We start from the raw sequence: 25,177 nt of genomic DNA, 5'->3' as shown, positions 1-25,177 counted from the left end.
TGTCCTTCCTTCTCTAAGGAGTCTTCCATTGGGGCATATGGAGATGTGACTGGCTTCTATTGGGGGGTCAGACAGAAGTTGCCTGCTGGGGCTCTCAAGCTCTGTAATCCCCCTCCCCTTCATGCACACAGCCACATATGTTTCTCCAAGACTCCCCTCTTCAGCATTACACAGGGACCCTTCAGTCGTGATGATTACGGAATGGATACAATACTGATGGAGCTTAATTGTTTCCACTAGATGGATCTCGGGTGTTCTTTGGCAGCCAAAACGAAAATGATTCCAAATACCATCAAAGGGGCTTATGAGCACCCAGCATGTTTGCCTGCGTTCGGTATTGACGCTGGGGTGTTAATATCATTATATCTCCTGGTACAACATACGCTGACTCTAATCCTTTCCTGTCTCTATGATCTTGGGAGATCCTCCGGGCGGGAGGCCCCACAGAAAACCCTGCAACAAGGAGACAAAGGCAGTGTTCAGCCTCATCTCTGGTGTGCGCTTTGGAGGCTGGTTTGAATAGTGTCTTCAGATGGGCCCCTTTCTCAGGCTGGGCTCCTGCCTCTTCTACCATAGTCAGAGTTGGGGCACCAGGAGGCAACATCAAACATACCTTTTCACACATGGTCTTTCCAGATTTTTTTTTAACACTTACTTAGCAGTTTATAGAAGGAAGTGAATGATCTTCTCAAGCTGCTTACAAATTAAAAAAAAATCTGCTCTTATTAATTATGCAGGATTAGTCTAATTATAATTCAGCAAATTAATTAGCGACAGAAGGTGTTCTGAAACATTGGAGTACATTTGCATGTTAAATGGAGAGGCTAGTCCGTAATGTATGTAAATTTATGCATGGCTTCAGAGTTTAATTTAAAAATTTGCAGCTGCATATGGTATGGGAGCAGGTGAAAAGTCAGTTTTGCTTTAATGATGCTCAGAAACATTGGAGGGTGTCCTGTCTGCGCCCGAGAGAACGCCCCCCATATCTGCTCATCTCGAGATCTGTCAGAAGGATATAATATAGTCCCCCCCTCCACTTCCAGCTCCGCTCAAGGTCATTAGTGAGTGGACCCATAGGTGCCATAGGTGTGAAGCCGAAAGCTGCAGAGACTAGGAAGGAGAGAGCGGCCATCCAACTTGATTGGCCCCTCTCCCCAATGGTAGCTTAGGGAAGCATCAGTTCAACCAACTACCAGAGTTTGGGGGAGACTTGAATAGGTTTGGCAAGACAGAGGGCTTTGCGAATCAGTACTCACTTTGGGCCTGACTGATATCGATTGTGGCAGGTGGAAAAGACTGGTCCAACCTTGATTCCCGCTTCACATAGTCACATTTGCAGTTCATGTCAATTTTCTCGAGTCGTGGGAAAGTTATTACCGAGTTATGAATTAATGGGAGGGGAGAGAGTTTTACACGTTGGCCCCTACCATCTGGCAAAACAGTAAAACCAGCGGACCAGGCAGAAGCAAAGGGTCCTTGGTGTAATCGGTGTTCACTGCTCAGCCTAGCATAGATCCACATTGTGGGGAGGGAAGAAAAATGGAGGATGGAGAGGTGGGTTGGAGGGGGATGGTGGAAGGGAGGAAATACTTAAGTCAAGGAATCACTAGGCTGATGACTAAGAAAATAACTTCATTTCTTCTCCTCACAAGAGTAGCCAGAGGTGCTGTTTCATTGGAAATCTCTTGAAATGATCTGTCCTTACAGAGAATGTTCCAGCTGGAAGGGACTGGTGGGGTCATTCAGGTCAAACCCCTCACTTTACAGACTAACAAACTGAGGCTGGGGGAGGGTAAGGAAGTTGGTCCATTGTGTACCTTAATCTCCCTCGAGGAGCTTTAATTAACCTGGGCCTTCTAGATCTTTGCTCCAGGATGACAGTTTAGGAAGAGGAGCATGACACAATTCTTTCTTCCCTCTGACCATAGTTCTTTCACTTCACCTCAAAAATCTCCTTCCTTCTTTGGGCTCCCCCAGCCCCCAATCAGGTTTTCATCCTGATGATCCAGTTGCTAATGCCTTCAAGAATATTGCATGTCTTTTGTGTGTATAACTATGTAAAATCTAACCATTTGGAGGGCAGGGACTTTTCACAATGGTCTCTGCATACCCATTGGCTAGCATGCTGACTGATACAGAATAGGCTCTAAATAAACGCTTGTTGATTGGTTGAAGGATTGTGCTCTCTTTCCTGGCATGGGGATGTCTGAAGTCTAATAGCCTTCTTCATTTGCTTCCATTACCTTCCACTCCTCAGCTGTTTTTGCCTGATGTGAAAATATTCCTCCTCCAAGCTTTGCTCTTTTCTCTCAGTGTCCGATATGGCAGGAGAAGGGCATAGAGGAAGAAGGTTATTTAAAAAAAGGTAAAATGCGTCCCGATGCTTGCACGGGAATCTCAAAAGATTGTTTTTAGAACAATTGCGGTGAAAACCACAGTGTTGGTGCCTTGGCTCATTTCCATTCCAGCCCAGAAGAGCTGGACGACGCTTTTCACTAATGGTGTCAGATTTTCATCCGAGTGCAAAAACAAAGTTTTCCTTAGAGAGCTTTGTCCAGGAGGCCTCTGATTCAGCTGGAGGAGTCCAAAGGCCATAGATGTACCTGAACACCAAACTTCAGTTTGGACCCCAGGTCGGAGGGTTTTCTTGGCCAGAAATCAGCAAAGGATCCAAGTGACTGTCTTGTCCCAGCCCCTTGGCTGCAGTTTCTAGACCATGGTAGACCCTTTGAACAGCAGGAAATGTCCACTTCAGAGACCATGCTGAAGGGAGCTCACTGGGTGATGCAGACTGCGAGCACAGGGGAGGCAGAGCCTCCCTTCCCCAGTGGGGAAAGCAGGATGCGGCGCCTTCCAGAGCACAGCAGGCCCTACTTGGGTAGTGAGGGCAGTGTTTATGTTAATGAAGGACCCGTGGCCAAACACAAATGCCATTTTTTTTTTTTTTAGAAATTTGTAACTCAGCCAAAGGAAAAATGAGGCTTGGGGCTACAATCTCATACATGTGTATTATCCACTGGGAGAGAGAATTCTGGGTTTGTCTGTGCATGCTAGTGTGCTTACATAGGCCTACACATGGGTTTCTTTCTCTTTTTCTTTTTATTGGTCATTGTCTCCTCAGTGCCCATGACTAGACTTGGCACAAGGTTGGGATTTAAGAAATGCATGTGGAGGATTGATTTTTTATGTGCATTTTATCATCCCAAACTTATCAGAATGATGCTGCATTGTATTTTTCCCTTCACAAAATTATTTTGGGGACCTATTTATGTTCATGTATTAGGACATAAGCTTCTTGAGGGAGAAGAATATTTTACTCTTTCTTTGTGCCCTCAGCTCTTAGCACAATGCCTGGCACATAGTATTTGTTGACCGATTGATCTTCCAAAGATTGCTGCTGTGCTATCCATCAACCACAGGCTCTTCAGCTCATAGATTTAGAGCTGGAGAGACTTCAGAAGATAAGAATTCATTTTCTTTGGATTTATTCTGTGTACATTTGGGTATCTATGCCTTTGTTGTTTTCCCTATGAGAATCCCTACTCACAATATCTTTGTGGGTATAGGTTGAGTCATTCGTTGCATTATGCCTAGTGTAAAGCCTCACACAGAGTAGGGTTTTAATAAGTACTTGTTAAATAGTTATTGATGATTGATAGCCCAAAGCCGTCCATTTACAGATGAGGAATATAAGGCTAAGCACAGTAGTTAGGGGATACATGGTGCCCAGAGCACTGGACCTGGAATCAGGAAGGGCTGAGTTCAAATGCTGCCTTAGACACTTGCTAACTGTGTGACCCAGGACAAATCACTTAACCTCTGTTTGTCTCAATTTTGTCATCTGGAAAATAGGGGTAATAACAGCACTCAACTCTCTAGGTTATTTTGAGGATCAAATATAACAGTTGCAAAGCTTAGCACCGTGCCCAACACATAGTAATCTGCCAATTATTATGATTACCACTATTAATTGTAAAGTGCTTAGCATAATGCCTGGAGAATAGTAAGCCCCAAATAAGTGTTATCTATTATTTTCACTGTTGTTGTGCTTTTTATTAAAGAAGTTAAATGACTTGCCTAAGGTCACCCAGGCAAGTGACAGTTGCAGGTCTGAACCCAGATTCTCATGCTTAAGTCTGTGTGTTTTCCATCCTCAATCCTCAGAGAGCTGAACTCAGAGTCAGGATGAACTGGATTTGGATTTCCTCTCTGACACTGGGCTATGACTGAGCATGTCTCACCACTTTTCTGAGAATCAGTTTCCATATCTGTAAAATGGGAATATTAAAAAGCAGCTCCTCACAGTGTGTCTGCAAGGATCTAATGAGATCATGTCTATATAGCGCTTTGGAAACCAAAAAGCTTGAATATTTTTTTGGGGGGAGGGGGAAGGAATTGACCAGACCTATGATTTCATGGGCATAGGGAACTCCCGTTGAGGAAATACCATCTACTAATGCAGCTTTCCCTGCGTTTTCTGGTCCTATGAGCTTTGGCTATGGTCCAGTGTTATTCTTTGCCACGAGGAATCGGGATACACTCTGGGAGAAGGGGGAGATGAGCAGGCACACAAGCAATTGCATGTGTAAATTCCATACAATGTGTGAGAAACTCATTCATATGCATGTGGTTGCAACTGTCGATTCCATATCATTCTGAATCTCGAAGGTAGGTGGGTTACCCTTGGAGACCCAGAGTTCCCTGAGGCTTTTAGAGGTAAAATAATCAGTCTAAGGTCGAGGCGAGTATGTGTCACAGGCAAAACTTGAACTCTGGTCTTCCTGACCTTGAGTTTGTTTCTCTATCCATTGTACCATGTTGTTTCTGACTCTAAAAATGGTGGCTGTTCTTATGGTTACCCTCTGTGTGATTCACTGGTATAGAAAACTTTATCTGGAAGATGAGTCAAAGAGATCGGTTAAGATATGAGCAGATAGATTTGAAGTGGGAGCAATTCTTGCTCTGACATCACTTTATTTTGAAAACATTTTGTTGTTATTGAGGAGGAGGGGCAGGGGAATGAGTGGGAGCAGTTTTGGAAGAAATAATCTAGAAATTTAAACAATCGAACTTTTAAGAATGACAGTGGATGGAGGGCTGTATCTGAAGTCAGGTAGATCTGGGTTCATATATTGCCTTTAACTCTAGGTGTGTGACTTTGTATAAGTATTTAATTTTTTTGAGACTCAAAGACAATTAAAATATATATTATGGAGGGAGTCTGTTCTGGGATGTCCCAAATCACAAAAGTAAAAGATTTTTTTTTTTATGTATTAGGAACACTGTGGTGTGTTAGAGCTGGCTTCAATAGGGAGAGCTTATTGTTAAAGTTTTTGTTTGAGCATCAATACCTCAGAAATAAGCCAATACTAGAAATCAGGGCTTGATTTGTTGTTTCGTAGATTGTCCAGAGTTAGGAAAGTGATGGAGAAAATGTGATAACAGGTTAAATTTAAAGATATCTCATACCACAGTGCCTGGTACATAGTAAGCACTCAATAAATGTGGATTGATTGACTATGGGTCCATTCCCCTACCCCCAGCCAATAGTTAAATAGTTGCCAGTTGCTCCCCTGTTTGGTCAAATCAAGTGATAGCTACAGAACCCCAGAAATTATAGGGGAAAATGAACTTGAAAGGATACATAGTTCCTTTGCTGCAAATTCGATTCTAATCAAAGGACTGGATATATGGTAGTCCTTGAGGTGGAAGATGCCCTAATACTGATAGGATTGAAGTGGGATAAGCTGGCCTCTTTAGGGTTGGCATAGCCTTGTATTCATTCTTTACAACTTTTATCTCATTTAATCCCCATAACAATTCTTCTAGGTAAGAGGTATCATTACCTCTATTTTATAGAAGAAGGAATGAAGCAAGCAGAGGTTAAGTGATTTATCCAAGGTCACACAGCTAGTATCTGAGGCTGGATTTGAACTCAAGTTTTCCTGACTGTAAAGCCTTCCATAGTTTGGCTCTGGCTTACCTTCCCATGTTTATTTTATATTCCTCCCTTTTGTGTTCTCTGTGTCCCACACACACTGGCCTACTTGCTTTGAACTGAAGGTGGCGTATTCTAGACTCTGTCTATATGCATGGCATGACCTTAGCTATGCTTCCTTTAAGAATCAGCGCCAGGGTGCCTTTCTTCATGTTCTTGGGTGTTGGTGTCTTTTCTTCCTCTAATGATCCCCCACTTCCTTGTATGTATGAACATGGGATCTCCATAGGTGAGGGTGAGCTCCTCCACTCAAGGGATGCTGTTCTCTTCTTATCTCAGCATTTATCCCAGTGCCTAGCACTTAGCAGGAAATGAATGAACATGTATTGAATTGAATAACCTATGTTAAATGGGTGAAAAACTTTAAGGGCTAGATGTAGCATTATTACATTATTATTAGTCATTGAAAAGCTTTGCTTTCATGATGACTCGAAGTTATTTGCTGATTTAAAAATAAGATTTTTTAAAAAAAGAAATTTCTTTGTCTCAGGCAGCAGGGAAGAGAAGGAGGGAGGGATAGAATTCAGAGCTCAAAACTTAATAAAAATGATGTTAAAATTGTTTTTATATGTAATTGGGGGAAAAACAAAATATTATTAAAAAAGAGATTCCTTTTGTTTATACATCCACCAATCCTTGAATAAGTATTTTCAGAGCTTCTGCTATGTGCCAGATGCTGTAGTAGATTTATAAAGAATAACATGATAATAAAAAAATAAAATAATCCCTACCACCATCATTTCTCTAAGTATCACCTTCTATTTCCCCTTCCCTTTCTCCCTCTGTCCCTTGCAAAATTGAGCCCTCCTTCCCTAAAGAAAATTAGTTAAATATAAATGCCTGATCCCATTTGGTAGTTCCCCCCCAACCTCTCTGCTGGAAGTAGGGGAGCATGTACCTCATCTGTTCTCTAGGAATGTGATGGGTTTTTTCAGTTATTCCTAGTTTGGCTTCCTTTCAGCCATCTTTTCATTCCCATGCTTGTAGTCACTGGGCTCATTGTTCTGTAGGCTAAGGTTTCCCCTCATCCTGTCACACTTTAAATTCCTCGCTTCTCACCCCTCCCTCTTTGCTTACAGGAGGGCAGATGGCTCCCACCTCACTTACATCCACTTTGGCACCTCTGTGGAGGCCTTCTCAACTTTCTCTGGGCCTCAGTTTCCACACTTGTAGGATGAGGGGATCTGTATGAGAGCACCTATAGTGATCGTCCAGCTCTAGGTTTCTATTCTCTGCTCCTATCCCAACTAACAGAGCTAGGCTTCCTCTGCCACATCATCAGGGTCTTCCAGGAGGGAGCTGTCCCCCAAAGGCCACAGTATCAGAAGCAGTGAGAGCACTAGGGGTGGGCAGAGTAGGCAAGCACCCAGGGCAGAATGCCTGGGGGGAGTGCGATGAGCCACATTTTTTAATATGACTTATTATAAAGGAATGCATCTGGAATGCCGATAAATCCCTTGACAGGCCCGCCTGGATTTTGTGAGAATTCAAGTCCTGGGCATTCCCTTGAAGGCTCAAAGTCTCAGTTAACACACAGCAACTTCCAAACCTTGCCTGCGGCTCTGATCAGAACAGAGGGAGGTTTTCCTTCTTACTTTTTGTTGTTGATTTGTTTTGCCTAAATAAGAACTCCTTTTTCTCTCTATTCTCAGTCAGAAAGGAGAAGAGATTTGGTGACCACACTCATAGAAAAATAAACAGTGAGTGCTTACTGCTAGTCAGTTACTGCACATTTATTAAGCGCTTACTGTGTGTACCAGGCAGTGTACAAAGAGCTGGGGATACAAAAAAAAAAGATCTGGGGGCTGAACCCTAGGCTGGGGGTTGAGAAGGAGGAGAGGCTACACCGAAATAAGATATAGCCCCCATTGGAATAGTTCACAGAATATTAGATATAAAATAATAATAATAGTAGGAGTCACTTGTCCTCAGGAAATTTCAAACTAGTAGGAGTCCAATAATAATACTGAACAATGATAATAATTTATCATATAATGTAATAAATGATGTATGTAATAGTGTATTATAGTAATATAATATAATGTGATGTCAGTTAGCATCTTAAGTTTTGCAAATCACTTAATCATATCTCATAGTGGATATGGCAGCAGACTTGGAGTCTGAAAGACCTGGGTTTAAATCCTGCTTTAGACATTTATTACCGGTGTGGTGCTGGATTATCTCTCCATGCCTTGGTTTCCTGATTCATAAAATGCAGTTAGTCTCAATGGTGGATGGGGTCCTTTCTAGTTCTAACTATGTGAAGACTAGTGATACTTGGCATACAGTAGGCACTTAATAAACGTTTATTGATTGGTTGTCTTGTGAATGTCAAATTCTAGAATTAGTGGAAAGTACTATGCAAAGGTTAACATGCAATCGTGTCATGGTATCATGGATTACTATTGAGTGAGGACAGGACTTTCATTGCACTGTTAAACATAGCCAAAAGCCTACTAGGGTCAGGGGACTTGCACTCTCAGGTGACTCAGCTTCCCCTGAACAAAAGAAACCTGCTGTGTCATCATCCCCATAACCTTTGGGTCTGCCTCTTTCAAAGGCATTTATCGTGTAGTACTTAACACAGAATTGTTATAACACAGTTATCATTAACTGTGCCTGAGAGACAGAGTGAAGACAGCATTGAATGGTGCCTGGAGCTGAGGAGACTGGGGCTTAAATCCTCTATTTCCTATCTGTGCAACTAAATCACTCAACCTTTTTGGGTCTTCATCCCCTCTGGGCTCTGTCTCTGACACTGTTCACCATGCCTAAGCTGCCCCCTGACCCAGGGACTTCCCTCAGTGCCTGAGGGCTACTCACCCTGGAAAATCCATCTCACTGTGCCCCTTAGCAGTCAGAAAATCCAACCCCTTCATTTTATAGATGAGGAAACTGAAGGCCAGGGAGTATAAATAACTTGTTCAGGGTCATGTAGGCAGGATTCAAACCCAGTGCCCCATCCACTGTACCACACTGCCTCTCATTCCACCCTTGTTACTGTGACTTTAGGAGCACACAAAGTTCCACCTCTATCATCACTGGGACTCAGCTAATTGGGACTTGGTACTAATTAGATTGTTTTCTAGCACTTAGATCCCTTCCATTTTCCTGCAAACAATTACCATGCAGATCACAAATATGCCTCATCTGTTCCTTCAGAGGCAGGGAGGGCACACAGCACAGGAGTCCTGCCTTGTTAGCCTTTTCCGTGCATGGCTGCTGAGACTGGTGAATGCTCATGCCATGCTTTTTGAGGAAGTCCCCCTGACTCCACACCATTCCTGAGTGCCATAGACTGGCCTTCTGCCCAGTGAGCCTGGAAGGAAGAAGCATCTTTTAGAGCAGCCTGACACTTTCATGGGGCCTGGCCATTCCAAGCCAATAAAACAGATTCTACAAGCATCAATTAAGCACTGATTGTATGCAGTACCCTGGCTCAGTTCTGGGGGAGATAAAATGGTTTAGGTCAGACATTATCTCTACCTTCGTAAGTTTCCAATTCAGTAGGAAGATAAGAAACCAAACACAGACAAAACTAGTAAAGCTAATACACAAATAAATACAGTATTACAAAATCAGAATATTAGCGAGTGAAAAAAATGAGTTATGAGAAGTTAGCGAAGGCAAAGGCCTTTATAGATCTCAGTGAGTTGTGTGAGAGGACAGTCAGAAATTCAGCAAGGAAAGAGAGGGAGGGAAGGCATTTGGCTATAGAGAATCTAATCTCAGTTTAGCTCAACAAGCATTTACTAAGCATCCACTGTGTGCTAGGGATTTTCTAGGTGCTAAGGGGAACAAAGGTAAAAACTGAAATAGCCCATGCCCTCAAGACGTCAGTATTCTATCGGGACAGAGAGTAACATGTACCTAGAAAATGAATTGCAAAATATATACAAAGTGATATCCGGTGGAGGGCACAGGTCCAATCGAAAGAAAAATTTGTTAATGATACAACAGAAGTTCCAGAAGACATAATGGAAGGGCAGGCTTGGATGTGTACCCAGGAGGGATGGTACCAACACGGATGAGAAGCAAGGAAAGTGGTTGTCAGGGAAGAAAGCATCAGCCTAGGTGTCTTACAAAGCCAAATCACAGATTTTGTGAAGAGAGCCGAAAGGAAATAAATTCTTGCTTTCTTCCTTGAAGCAGTGAATTTGGATTGGATGAGCTAAGGCCAAGAGATGAGGGAACTCAGTTCATATTTTCTTGGTGATGGGGGAGATGAGGGAAGGTAGAAACACCTTATTTACTTTTATTATTTTTAATGCCTTAAAAAACTTGTGTGATATCCTTGGTGTGGTGCAGAACAAATTTTATTGAGTTGGGAGATGGGAGGATGTGAATTTAAATTCTGACTGCTAATTGCTACCTGTGTGATCTTGGGCAAGTCTCTTCAATGCTGTGATGATCAATTTCTTTATCTGTAAAATAAGAGTTTAAACTAGATGAATCCTAAACTTCCTTGTAGCTCTAATCTTATACTCTTGTGTCATACAATTGAATGCCATGACCCTTCTACACCATCTCATCCTGTCCAAATCTTGTCATGTCAAATCATCAACAAGTATTTAATAAGTACCTACTATGTGCCAGACACTGTACTAATCAAGGGTTATACAAAGAAAGTTGAAAGACAATCCCTGTTCACAAAGAATTCACAGACTAATAGAGAAGGCACCATGAAAACAATTTTATACAAACAAGCTCTATACTAGATAAATGGGAAAACCAACAGAAGGAATATAGTGGAATTAAGAAGGTTTTGGAAAGGTGACTTGTAGAAGAAGGGATTTTAGTTGGGACTAGAAAGAAGCCAGAAAGAGGAAACAAGGCGGAAGAGCATTCCAGCTATAGGGAATAACCAAATAAAATGCCTCGAGGTGGGAAATGGAGTGTCTTGTGTGTGGCTGGTGTCACTAGATCATAGAATACTGAGAGAAGAAGCAGGTGCGTGGTAACTGGAGTGGTAGGAAGGGGTCGGGCTTTGAAAAGCTTATCGTTTTCTTTTTTTTAAATAAAGAAAAATTTTATTTTTTATTTTTTTTTTTTTATTTAGCTTTTAACATTCATTTTCACAAAATTTTGGGTTACAAATTTTCTCCCCTTTTCTCCCCTCCCCCCCCAAACGCCAAGCATTCTAATTGCCCCTATGACCAATCTGCTCTCTCTTCTATCATCCCTCTCTGCCCTTGTCTCTGTCTTCTCTTTTGTCCTGTAGGGCCAGATAGCTTTCTATACCCCTTTACCTGTATTTCTTATTTCCTAGTGGTAAGAACATTACAGTTGATCCTAACACTTTGAGTTCCAACTTCTTTAGCTCCCTCCCTCTCCACTCCTTCCCTTTGGAAGGCAAGCAATTCAATATAGGCCAAATCTGTGTAGTTTTGCAAATGACTTCCATAATAGTTGTGTTGTATAGGACTAACTACATTTCCCTCCATCCTATCCTGTCCCCCATTACTTCTATTCTCTTTTGATCCTATCCCTCCCCATGAGTGTTGACCTCAAATTGTACTCTCCTCCCCATGCCCTCCCTTCTATCATCCCCCCCCACTCTGCTTATCCCCTTATCCTCCACTTTCCTGTATTGTAAGATAGGTTTTCATACCAAAATGAGTAGGCATTTTATTCTTTCCTTTAGTGGAATGTGATGAGAGTAGACTTCATGTTTTTCTCTCACCTCCCCTCTTTATCCCTCCACTAATGAGTCTTTTGCTTGCCTCTTTTATGAGAGATAATTTGCCCCATTCAATTCTCCCTTTCTCCTCCCAATATCTTTCTCTCTCACTGCTTGATTTCATTTTTTTTTTAAGATATGATCCCATCCTCTTCAATTCACTCTGTGCACTCTCTCTCTATGTGTGTGTGCGTGTGTGCATGTGTGTGTGTGTAATCCCACCCAGTACCCAGATACTGAAATGTTTCAAGAGTTACAAATATTGTCTTTCCATGTGGGAATGTAAACAGTTCAACTTTAGTAAGTCCCTTATGACTTCTCTTTGCTGTTCACCTTTTCATGGTTCTCTTCATTCTTGTGTTTGGAAGTCAAATTTTCTTTTCAGCTCTGGTCTTTTCATCAAGAATGCTTGAAAATCCTCTATTTCATTGAAAGACCAATTTTTCCCCTGAAGTATTATACTCAGTTTTGCTGGGTAGGTGATTCTTGGTTTTAGTCCTAGTTCCTTTGACTTCTGGAATATCCTATTCCATGCCCTTCGATCCCTTAATGTAGAAGCTGCTAGATCTTGTGTTATCCTGATTGTATTTCCACAATACTTGAATTGTTTCTTTCTAGCTGCTTGCAATATTTTCTCTTCCACCTGGGAGTTCTGGAATTTGGCCACAATGTTCCTAGGAGTTTCTCTTTTTGGATCTCTTTCATGCGGTGTTCTGTGGATTCCTTGAATATTTATTTTGCCCTCTGGTTCTAGAATCTCAGGGCAGTTTTCATTGATAATTTCATGAAAGATGATGTCTAGGCTCTTCTTTTGATCATGGCTTTCAGGTAGTCCCATAATTTTTAAATTGTCTCTCCTGGATCTATTTTCAAGGTCAGTTGTTTTTCCAATGAGATATTTCACATTATCTTCCATTTTTCCATTCCTCTGGCTTTGTTCTGTGATTTCTTGCTTTCTCATAAAGTCCTTAGCCTCCATCTGTGCCATTCTAATTTTGAAAGAACTATTTTCTTCAGTGAGCTTTTGAATCTCCTTTTCCATTTGGCTAATTCTGCTTTTGAAAGCATTCTTCTCCTCATTGGCTTTTTGAACCTCTTTTGCCAATTGAGTTAGGCTAGTTTTCAAGGTGTTATTTTCTTCAACATTTTTTTGGGTCTCCTTTAGCAGGGAGCTGATTTGCTGTTCATGCTTTGACTTCATGTCTCTCATTTCTCTTCCCAGCTTTTCCTCCACCTCTCTAACTTGATTTTCAAAATTCTTTTTGAGCTCTTCCATGGCCTGAGCCCATTGAGTGGGCTGGGACATAGAAGCCTTGATTTCTGTGTCTTTGCCTGATGGTAAGCATTGTTCTTCCTCATCAGAAAGGAAGGGAGGAAATGCCTGTTCACCAAGAAAGTAACCTTCTATAGTCTTATTTCTTTTCCCTTTTCTGGGCATTTTCCCAGCCAGTGACTTGACCTCTGAATATTTTCCTCACACCCACCTCACCTCCTGATCCTCCCAGCCAGTGTTTGGGGTCTGAGATTCAAATGCTGCTTCCAGCCTCAGGGCTTTGGGCGGGGGCAGGGCTGCTATTCAGTGTGAGATTAAATTCAGATGCTCAGGTGAGGGCAGGGCTGCCTCTCAGGCTCAGTTCCCTCAGGGAGTTTATGCACAGACCTTCAACAATGGATCCAGGCTCCTGCCTGCTTGGAGAGCCCTGGTCTGCCGCTGCCCCTCAGCTTCTGTCTCCCAAGGGGGCCCGAGCCATGGGGGCACCCCACTCCCCCCTCGACCTGCCAAAGGGACTCTCTCACCGACCCCCGTCACCTGTGGGTGGAGGTACTTGTGCGGCCGCTGGAGATCCCGTCCCTGAAGCCCGCTCGGATCTGTTCCTCTCGCTGCCGCGGCCACGGCAGGGCTGTACTCAGCTCCCAGTCCCGGCGCCCAGTCCGCAGCACGAAGGACCTTTTACGAGAGGTTTGCAGGTCTCTCCGGAACAGAAATCTCCCTCGCTCCAAGGTTCTGTGGCCTCTGGGTGCAGAATTCGCCGTGAGTTACTTCTTTGTAGTTGTTCTATGGGTTGTGGGTTCGGAGCTATGTGTATGTGCGTCTTTCTACTACGCCATCTTGGCTCCGCCCCTCTAAAGAAAAATTTTAAAAGTTTGTTTTAATTTGCATTCAGAGTTCATAGGCTTTCTCTCTTGAGGTAGATAGTAATTTTCATCACGGGTCCTTTGTAACTGTCCAGCATCATTTCTTGATCCGAGTATCTCGGTGTTTAACAGTTGATCATCCTTAATGATACTGCTGTTACTGTGGACAGTGATGTTATCCTGATTCTGAGCATTTAACTTTGCATGAATTCCTATAAAATATCCCAGGTTTTTCTGAAACCATCCTTCTTACCATTTCTAATAGCACAGTAGTATTCTATCACAACCACAGACCACAACTTTTTCAGCCATTCCCCAATTGATGGGTATCTCCTTGATGTCCAATTTTTTCCCATGACAAAAAGAATTGTCAAATATTTTTGTAAAAAAATTTCAGAGAAGGGTCTGATATGAATTGGTAGAGGGAGCTTCCCCACTGGGAGTTCCTGACGCTGATGAAATCACAAAAGAGCCCAAGAAAATCCATCATTAAATTCTCTGTTGGTTGGAAGTTCTCATCTTGATTATTTAGCAGCCATAAAAGGGGAGAAGGGAGGATTTGAAGGACACCAAACTGTTGTTCACCAACTTTTTCTCTGTTCTCTTTGGGACTTAGACCTAGTAGTGGTATTTCTTGTATATGAACAATTTTATAGCTCTTTGAGCATAGTTCCAAATTGCTCTTCCATATAGCTGGATCAGTTCACAACTCCACCAACAATGCATTAGTGTCCCAATTTTTCCACATCATCTCCATCATTTTTCATTTTCCTTTTCTGTCTTGTTAGCCAATCTGTATTGTTTTCTATCCAATCCTCCATTAGTAGATCTACTCAGGGCCCCAGAGACTTTCCTCTGACTGTTTTGGTACTCAAGGCAGATAGATGGCTCATTAGAGGGTCCATCAGTTAATGAACATTTATTATGTGCCAGGCACTTGTACTAAGTGCTAGGGATACAAAAAAAGAGGCAAAAGATGGTCCCTGCCCTCAAGGAGCTCACAGTCTGAGATGGAGCATTGTTATCTGGAAGACCTGAATTCAAATCCAGCATCAGATACTTACTGTGTGGCCCAGGCCAAGTCATTTAACTGCAATCTGCCTCAGTTTCCTCATCTGTAAAGTGGAGCTAATGATAGCACCTCCCTCCCAGGGTTGTTGTAAGGATTAATATGAGATAATAAGTTGTGAAGTGTTTTGTAAACCTTAAAATCCTATATAAATGCTTGCTACTATATGGGAGAGTAAGATTCTAAAGATGCAAAAGTATATTCTCAGGGGTCACTTTTTCTAGTCTCTTATTTATTTGTCACAGTTCAATTATTACAAAATGAAGGAAATTTGTTAAAAACAATCCTGTCACTGGGCATCTGATCGAAACTGATTAGTGAAAATATGTCCAGGTTTTCTTCACTTCCTTTCCTCTTGAGCCTTGTTGTTTGTATCAGGCATGCAGTGATGCTTTGCTGTGGAGATGATCTCATGCCCTATGGTGCCAGGATGCTCTGGGAGAAGAGAAGAGCAGGACGGAATCTTGACCTCCCAGAACTTCCTCATTTTTGCAGATGAGAGTCACAGCCTTCACATGGCCTGGAGACTCCAGGGCTTTTAATATCCTGGGTTGGGACATAAGCACTCAACAGACTCCTTAAGGGCTCAAGGCAAAGTCCCACTCATTACTGTCTTTGGCTGACAGCCTGCCAGGGATGTGGTTGGGATTCCATTGGGAAGTCACTTACAGGAAATGAGATGTGTAATTTCCACTTTTATTGGTTCAAGTGGGAAACAGCAGGCTTAACCTAGGCAAGAAGGGGAGAGGTTGTATAGTACATAACTGGTCTTGGAATCCAAAGAGTGGGGGACAAGTTTCTCTCTTTCACATACCAGCTGCAGGACCCTGAGAGTTCATCACTATCTTCTTTAGGCAACTCTCTGAGGGTATAAATTTCAGAAAAGGGTCTGATATGAATTGGTAGAGGGAGCTTCCCCACTGGGATTTCCTGACACTGATGAAATCACAAAAGAGCCCAAGAAAATCCATCATTAAATTCTCTATTGGTTGGAAGTTCTCATCTTGATTATTTAGCAGCCGTAAAAGGGCAGAAGTGAGGATTTGAAGAACACCAGTTTGTTCACCAAACTATGACTCCTTAGTCAGAATGACCTCTTCTGGCTCTACCTTCTGGAAGTGGGATGAAGGGAGAGCTGAAGGAAAAAAGTTGGTCCTCATTTCAGTCAAGAATAAGGAAGTCATAGTCTTGTACTATGCAGAGGTCATTCATGTATGACTGATTGCCACATTTATGGAAGTGTGTTTTTAAGTTGGGAGGGTCCAGAGGAAGGCAGTCTGATTGATAGGATGATGGAGTCCCTTGAATGCCATGTGAAGATTGGCTGAAGGAATGAAGAATGCTTAGCATGGAGAAAAGAAGATGTAGGTGAGTGCAGATCAGCGGAAAACAGTGACTCTCTGGAGTTGTTGGACATGGATTCACAGTCTATGACAGTCTCTGTCATTCACTGTCTTTGTGACCTGGGTGAGTCCCATCAATTCATGGTGCCTCAGTTTCCTTCCCATAAAATGAGGAGATTGGATCAGACAATACCTGAGGTTGCTTCCAGCTCTACATCTATGGCCTTATGTCTCCAGTGAATCCACAGGCATTTATTAAGCACTTTCTATGTGCAGGACCCCAGAGATAAAAAAGAAAAGCAGAATCACGATGTGAGGGACATGATGACTGTCTTCCAATAGCTGAAGTGACACCATATTGAAGAGTGAGTAGAATGGAACCAGTCTCAGCTCCCAAGGGTGCAACAAGGAGCTCCAGGTGGATGTTGCAAAGAGGCCTGTTGGGTTTTTGGCAAGTAAAAACCTCTTAAAACTTAGCATTTTCCCAGTGGAATAGGCTGACTTGGGATGGAGATAGTAGGCTTCCCTCTCCATGGAGGCATTCAAACAAAGGTCATTTGTTAGGTACCATAGAAGGGATTCTTATTCAGTCATGAATTATACTTGACAGCTGCAGAGTCCCTTCTAACTTTGAAAAAGTACATTTCTGTGAAGCATAAGGTGAGAAAGAGAACAGAATATGGGTCACCCAACTTTTGATCCAGTCCTATTTGACATAATCTACTAACATGGCTATATAGAATGTAAGTTCTGTCACCATTAATTCACAGTGACAACAGTGGGGATGGAAGTAGAAGTCCCAGTACAAGAGTGAGATATGAATTGAAATTCTTAAAAATCAACCTCACAAGTACCACCTTGGGGAAATGAGTTGGGATACCAGTTCATTGGGAAAAAATTGGAGGGATGGAGTAGACCATGAACTCAACCTAAGTCAGCAAAGTGTCATGGAGGCCAAAGAGGCCACTACAATCTTAGGTCATGTAGGAAGAGAGGTGTATTTGTGTCCAGGACAAGGTTGATGATAGACCCCCCCCCAGACTCCATTCTGACCAGATCATGTCTGTCATATTGACAAGACCTTAAGTTCATACTGTGTAAAGATTGCTGAAGGAATTGGGTGGGCTCTGTAACTCTGCAGTGGCTTTCCACCATGGCTGCAATGCCCTCCTCATTGCCACCTCTTAGAATTTCTAGCTCCCCTCAGGGGATTGCCATCACGGACCTCTGCTTCCATCCATAGAGTGAACTCTCCAGGGAAGAAGGCTCTCGCCTCTCCATCAACACAGCTTAGCTCCTTTGTAATTTAAAGTCTTAGAAAGTTGCCTAGAGTAGTAAGTAGTTAAGGAACTGGTTCAGGGTCACACAACCCATATGAGGCTTAATGCTCCTGTCCTCCCTCCATTGATTATCTCCAATATATACTCTATGCATCTTGTTTGCATATAGTGTTTTGTATGTTGTCTTCCCCAGTAGACTGAGATCCTTGAGACCAGGAACTGTCTTTGGACTTTCTCTGTATCCCTAATCCTTAAAACAGTGTCTGTTACATAATTTGTTGTTATTTTCTTGTTTCAGTCATCTTCCTGACCCCATTTGGGGTTTCCTTGGCAAAGATACTGGAGTGGTTTGCCATTTCCTCCTCCAACTCATTTGACAGAGGAGGAAACTGAGGCAAACAGGGTTAAGTGACTTGCCCAGGGTCACACAGCTAGTACGTATCTGAGGCTATATTTAACCTCAGGAAAATGAGTCTTCCTGACTTTAGGCACAGCATTCTATCTACCGCACCTGGTACATAATAGGTATTTAATAAATACTTATTGATTGATTGCCGTGTTAGATGTGTGACTTGAACCCAGGCCTTCTTGACTTTGAGAGTAGTGACCGAGTTACCCCACAGTGACTTCTATTGTTTCTCTTGAATCTCATCTCTGATGCCAGATTTTACACAAACTCTCTTTTGACCACCCTGCTGCTAGTCTCCCCCTCCCCAATTATCTTCTACCTTGTTTATGTTTTAGATGGATCTGGTGTCCCCATACCCTCACTTCATTTTAAGCTTCTCAGAGGCAGGAATTGCTTTGCTTGTCATCATGTTCTCAGGTCACAGTGCCTAGCATTCAGTAAGTGTTTAATAAATGCTTATTACTTGATTAAGAAGACTCAGTTGTATGGATAAGGAAAAATAGTCAATTGTCTTCAAGGATTTGAAGGATATGTCAAATCAGGATTAGATCCATTCTTCTTTCTCAGTAGGGGAGAGAACAAGCATTTATATGTCACCTTCTGTATGCCAACTGTGCAAAATGCTTTACAAATATCCCATTTGACCCTTACAACAACTCTGTGAAGCAGATGCTATTTTCATCAGCAATTTTACAGTTGAGGAAACTGAGACAAACAGAGGTTCAAGTGACTTGTCCAGCTAGTAAGTGTCTAAGACCATATTTGAACTGGAATATTCCTGACTCCAGGCCCAGTGCATCATCCATTGTGCTTAATTGCCTCAGCTTCAAGAGAATATAACCTCCTTGAAGGCAGGGGCCGTTTCATTTTCATTATTGTCTCCCCAGTTCCTTGCACAGGGTCCAGCATATAGTAAGAGTTAACAAATGCTTACAGACTTGGTTCTTGGCCCAGAGAGGAACAATGGGTAGATGTTGCAAAGGTGCCATTTTAGCCATCCCAAAGTGGAACAGACTGCCTCATAAGGGAGTGAGTTCCCTTGCCCTAGAGGTATTCAAGCACAGTCTGGGTGAGCCCATAAAGGGGACTTGGTGGAGGGGATTTTGTCCAGTCTAGGATGTCTCACATGGCTGCTGAGGACCCATCCCATCCCATGGAGTGTTTGAGAGGAAGAAGAGGGTAAAAATCCCGTGACCTCAGGAAAGAAAGTGAGGAGAGACCTCAGCCAACTTCAGAACCTCTTTTAATTAATTTTTATATCTGGATACAAGCTATCCATGGCCCCCACTCACGTGCTTGAATTTCCAGTGACAGCCAGGCAGGATCCCCTGTGTTTTCCCCAAGAGTGGGCCTCAGAGGTCACGAGACAATGAGTTAGGGGCCCAAGCTCCCCCTTCCTCTCTCCACTTGACCCATTTTGAATTGACTGCTAAATTCATAGAGTGTGTAGGGAGGTATCAGGCCAAGCACAAACCCAAAGCACTGTCAGGCAGGAGGAGCCCAAAGTAGGGTAATTTCCGCAGAATCATCAGAGGTCGCACTTTTAAATTGAATAAATCCTTTTGGAAGGCTCTTTCTTAGCCCTAAATCAATTTGATTCTGTGTAAAATCCCATCTCTTTCTAGGTTCTCCCTCTCCAGAGCCGTCTATATCAGCATGCTACAATAAATATTAATGTTTTCACCAAACACTTCTTTGAGGGTGGATGGGGGTGGGGAACAATATAACGAGATGTAGCAGGTTTGATAGGGGGCCCCCTTAGAGTTATACCGTCCAAATATAAGGGGAAAGGAGAAAGGAGAAAGAGAAGGGAGGAGGGAGCAGCAGGGGAGCAGAGAAGAGAAATAGAAGAGACATAGACCGAGAGAAAAGAAGAGAGTGGAGAAGGGGAAAGCAGATGGAGGAGAAAGCAAAGAAATAGGAAAGAAAAAAGAGGAAAGAGAGAAGAGAGAAAGGAGAGAGAAGAAGGAAGAGAAAGAGAGGAAGAAGAAGGAGAAAAGAGAGGGAGGAAGAGTAAAGGGAAATACCATACTTGGGTTTAAGGAGAGAAAAGATAGAATTCTGGGTGTTGGTTAAGAAAAGAAGAAACCAGTCTTGGAAAAGAAAGAAAAGAGGGGTTCATTGATCTTTAGAAACTGGGGACAGGTGTAACCCACAGTTCGTATGGAGTAGTGGAGGGCATCTCACCCCTGGCCCATCTGAGTCTGGATCAAGACACGAAGAGAGCTTTCATTAGTGGAGCATCAAGAATTTACAAAGTTTGGAATCAAAAGGGAAAATAAACAACTGCTGAAATTCAGGGCAACCTTTAAAGTTTGTAAAAGCTTTTTGCATTCATTATCAGTCATCCCACCTGAACTTCACAAAAATCCTAGGACGTGGGGGGCATCAGGAATTTTTATTCCCATTTTACAGAAAACCAAACTGAGGCTCAGAGAAATTAAGTCATTTGTCCAGGTATCAGTGATAGAATCTGAAGCCAGGTTTTTCTAGCTCGTAGACCCAAATACTCTGAAGTGTAATGGAAAATATATGTATACAATAGTTATAGACACATTTGTTGTTATTAGAGAGACAGAATGATATAATGGGGTAGGGATACAGCCTTGGAGTCAAAAAGACCTGAGTTTGGCTCCACCTCTCACAGGGATTGGCTATGTGACCTTGGGTGAGGTCACTTAAACCTGTCAGTAGCCCAGGCAAACCAGGTGTTGATTTGCATTGGAAGGAGGGAAGGTTTTTACATCAATGAAATCACACCCCTCCCCCATCCTCCCACTCCATCATCATCATCATCATGATCATCATTGTCGTCATCGTCATCATCCTCAGCATCATCATCTCATTTTATCCTGAACTTTGCCGACATCTAGGACTTTGCTGATGAAGGTCACACCTTCACCTTATTCTCACTCCCTACCAAAGGACAGAGAAGATCAGATACTCCCCACTGCCCTGTCTAGGGATCCAATCAACAACTTGTCTTCAGTTTCTAAATTACAGTGCATTGTCCTTCCCTTTCTCTTTGAGCCCGTCTTTTCTTTTTTTAACTGCCAGCAATAGCCAGATTTATTTAGACCTATACGCGTACTTATTTTGAATCTGTTAAAAACTATTTGAAAAGTGTTGTGACCCTTCCTGCAATAAACCTTGGTGTGAATTCAGAGAGCACAGCCTGAACTCCATCTACACATAGACATAGATGGAAATCGAGTTTTAATTCTCTCCATCTCCGCCTCTTTCTCTCTCTGCCTCTCTGCCTTTGTCTCTTTCTGTCCTTCTGTCTCTCTCTCCCTCTCTATTTCGGGCTCTCTGCTTTCTTTCTCTCAGGCTCTTTGTCTGTGCTCTGTCTCTCTTTGTGTCTCTCAGTCTCTGCTCTCTCTGTCTCTGCATCTCTAACTCTCTCGTTTCCAGTTTTTTTAATGTCTTTGTCTGTCTCTCGGTCTCTGTCTATCTGTCTCTATAATTTTTGAATTCACAGTCAGGCTTACTGTAGGAACAATCACCAACACTTCCCCAAATATCTTTTAACGGATGGAAAACAAGAATACCCTTTCGATGTAGCCAAAGCTCTGGAGAGCGCCTCTTCCCTTTTCCTTCCTCCACCTCCCTCACTTTGCCTGCTTATCTGCTCACCCTCCTCTTTAATGGAGAGAGAAATGCCACTAATTGGCTCATTGGTGGTTTCTTTTGTGCAATTTTTTGGGGGGAAGCATCCTAGGTCCCCGAGTCCACAGCGACATCCCCTTGATCACCCCTGTGTGCAAAAGGCCACTTGGATGGACGCTGCTATTTCCCCTTTATTTGTGTTGGTGGTAAATCCTGGGGAAAAATGTCTATCTTCTCCTTTAAAGTTCTGATTCAAGGCATGGATGTGAGAGTTCTGAAGGGACTTTGGGACTGCGGTAAAAATTCGTTGTCATAGCAACAGGAAGGGAAATAGGCCTTGCTCACCTGGGACTTTTACTTACTGCAAAAGCTCGGTTTATTTTTATTTTTTATTTTTTTAAGGGAAGGACTCTGCAAGTGAAATAAAGAAAGAAAGAAAACTTATTGTATTTGGAAACCCGTTTTTCAAATACTAAAAAAATGCAGCTCCCTTCAAGGCTCCCTCTGCTCTTTTCCCTCAGCTGGGGGTGACTGGCTAATTAAAGATGCCTTGGTTTTCCAAGTTGCACAACTGGCTTCTGGTAGGGGATGCCTGGCTTCACCAGCGCCCCTCGAATGACACACCCAAACTATATTTCTGTCCTTTGTTTCCACAGTCTGGAAAAGAGTAGTAAAAATGGTCATTGGTCATTATAAGCCCAGTTCTCACCAAGGAGGGAGGGGCAGCCCCACAGAGCCAGGTTCCCTTTGGAGTCCAAAAGACCATTTTCTAAGTTGTAAATGAATTGCCTGGAAAAAGCATGAAATGCTGATAAGCTTGTGTGTGTGTGTGTGTGTGTGTGTGTGTGTGTGTGTGTGTGACTAAAAAGGTACCTGTATATATACATACATCTGACCAGTTGGAAGCCTTGTGTCTGACCCACACTGGGATATTTCAAACCTGTATCAGAGATATCTCTGCCTGACTTGGGTCATCACTGCCCATGAAGAAGGAACTACCAGGGGGCTGTGTCCAGCTGCACCCTTGATAAGCCTAGCCCAGTGGGTGGGGTGGGGGAAACAACAGTGATGTGTTACTACCACTGAAAAGCATTTTAAATGGTGGAGTCTTAAAGATCGGTCCTGCGCGTGACTCTGGGACAGTGAGTTGAAATTTGGCAGATTTGAACTACGATCATTCCTCAAATACTATTAAATCGATGAGATCTACCCACCATAGCAATTAATAATAATGATGAAAATAATAATAAACCTGGTGATTTCAGATTTCTTAAAGGTATAATTTGTCCCCTTTTCTCTGCAGATTCTTTTTAAAATTTTTCCTGAAGTGCAATCAAAATTGTTTGAAAACAGCAGGAAACCCCAGGGACATGCGACGCTTCCAGGTAAGGGGTCTGCTGTAGCTGTAAGTAAACCTTGCCACTTTCCTTCACGATGAAAAAGATGACAGTAAATGATAAACCATATCCGATGGTGTGAAAGCTGCCTTCATTGGCAAGGTTCAGACCTTCTGCTTTCTTTCCTAGATCCCTGCAGGAAGGAGATGTTCAAGCAGGGGTACAGACATAATGGAAAACCTTCAGATTATCATTTCCACCTCCCCAAATCCCCAAGGACTCTGGTCCTTGAGACCCAGCCACCCAGGATCTTCTGAAGGCATTGCTTTTGGCTCTCCTTTTCCCATCCTGTGAACCTTTTCAATCGTCTCTCTCTCTCTCTCTCTCTCTCTCTCTCTCTCTCTCTCTCTCTCTCTCTCTCTCTCTCTCTCTCTCTCCCTCTCGGCCCTTCCAAAACTGGCCAGCCAAATCGTCATGGTCACTTTAAGAGCTCCACACAGCAATAGGGCCCATGGGACAGTGACCCAGCTGCTTGGCAGTTAAATCTGCCAGTGGCTCCATCACCCCATCACTGATGTATTGAGAATACGAGCTAATAAAAAACACAGAGTGAGGCGAACTGTGTTGGGTTGGAAATGTAAGCAAGTATACTCCCTCCCAATCGCCCCCCCCTTCCTTAATCTTTGAAGTACCCATATTTAATTCATCAAATGACTTTCCTGCCATTTGTCCCCAGCCCAAACTCAGAAGGGGAAAATGTAGAAATAAAGCATTTTAAGGGAGCTAATACTTTGTAGCCTGAGATAGTTCTAAGGTTTCAAGGCTCAGTGGGTCACCTTCTGAAACATTTCCTTCTTTTCTATCTTAACATTTGAACTAGAGAGCAGGAGGGAATTATCTGAACCCATTTTCAAGATGGAAAAATGCAAACCTGAGGAGAAGAGAAGTAGAAGGGCTTCTCTGATATAATAGCTAGCATCTATCTGACTCTAAGGTTGACAAAACACTCACAGGGTTCACTAGCTGGGTGACCCTGGGCAATTCACCTGACCTCTCAAGGCTCAATTTCCTTATGAGCAACACAGTCAACATTTATATAATGTTTTAGGCCAGAGGTGGGGAATCTGTGACCCCCCAAGGCCATGTATGACCCTCTAGGTCCTCAAGTGCAGCCCTTTGGTTTGGATTCAGTCGAAAGGCTGCACTTGAGCACCTAGAAGGCCACATGTGGCCCTGAAGCCAAAGGTTCCCCATCCCCATTTTAGAGTTTTCAATGTGCCCTCTCTCTTTTGATTCTTATAACAATGCTGTGAGGTAGGGACTATTATCATCATCTTTACAAAGGAGGAAACTGAGACTGAGAGAAATTTATACAACTTGCCCAGGATTGCTAAGGCTAGAAGTGTCTTAGACAGGATTCGAACTCAGGTCTTCCTGACTCCAAGTCCAGCACTCTGTTCACTGCTGCACTCAGTATTGAACTAAACTCATGAGGTTAGAGGGATAATGTATAGTCAGGTGCTTTGCACATTTTAGAACTCTATAGACAGGACAGCTGTTTCTGTTAGGAAGATAACCTCCAGCGAAATTGTACCTAAGTTAAATGCAGCTGTAATAGATATATAACCTGAGCGGCTCAGTTGTTTTAAACACACACACATACATATATGCACACATGCACATGTATGTATAGGCTTACATTATATGTGCATATATTTGCGCATTAGAGACAGATTTACACTCTTAATGTTTGAGATCTGGCCATCTTCAGCACACAGCATAGCAGTGATTAATAAATGTTTATTTTATGTGGGAATGACCTCTTGGATGTGGACCTGGTTCAAGACGCGTGATGGCAGCCTTTAGCCTGTCAGCACCCACAAGAATAGCCAAATGGATGGGATCACCTCAATGACTGAGGCAAAGTTTGTACTACCTCCATCTTCCCCCTCAGATGCTCCTCTCCATTATCTGAATATTTCAGGCAAAAGCGTTTAGTTGGTTTATTGTACAGCAGCTAGCACTTCTAGAAAGCTTTAAGGTTTGCAAAGCACTCTAACAAACATTATCTCGTATTCTCCTCACAACAGCCCTAGGAGGTAGGTGCTATGATTATCTCAATGTTAATTATGCCTTGAAATAAGAGTCATTAGAGACAAAGAAACTTCATGTTGGAAGGCTCAGATCAGACATTTTGAAATGGTTAGGACTTCGTAGGTCACACAGCAGGGACATACTGGAGACAGTACATCCCACGGAGAGTCAATTGTTAAATGATCGGTGTGACCATTTACATGTCGGAAATTGGCAAAAGCT

General features: G+C 42.8%; 1 protein-coding gene across 1 annotated transcript in view; it reads left to right on the top strand.

The window, feature by feature from the left end:
• EBF2 (EBF transcription factor 2) overlaps window positions 1-25,177 on the top strand; it is a 258,990-nt gene that overhangs the window by 167,081 nt on the left and 66,732 nt on the right. Inside the window, exon 7 of the mRNA XM_072637683.1 lies at window positions 22,828-22,909. Coding sequence (XP_072493784.1) covers window positions 22,828-22,909 — 82 coding nt within the window. The remainder of the gene's footprint in view (window positions 1-22,827; window positions 22,910-25,177) is intronic.

This window comes from Notamacropus eugenii, chromosome 1 (assembly GCF_028372415.1).
Source record: "Notamacropus eugenii isolate mMacEug1 chromosome 1, mMacEug1.pri_v2, whole genome shotgun sequence".
Classification (NCBI taxonomy): domain Eukaryota; kingdom Metazoa; phylum Chordata; class Mammalia; order Diprotodontia; family Macropodidae; genus Notamacropus; species Notamacropus eugenii.
Note: the sequence above shows the minus strand (reverse complement) of the source record. Positions and strands in the feature narration are given on the sequence as shown.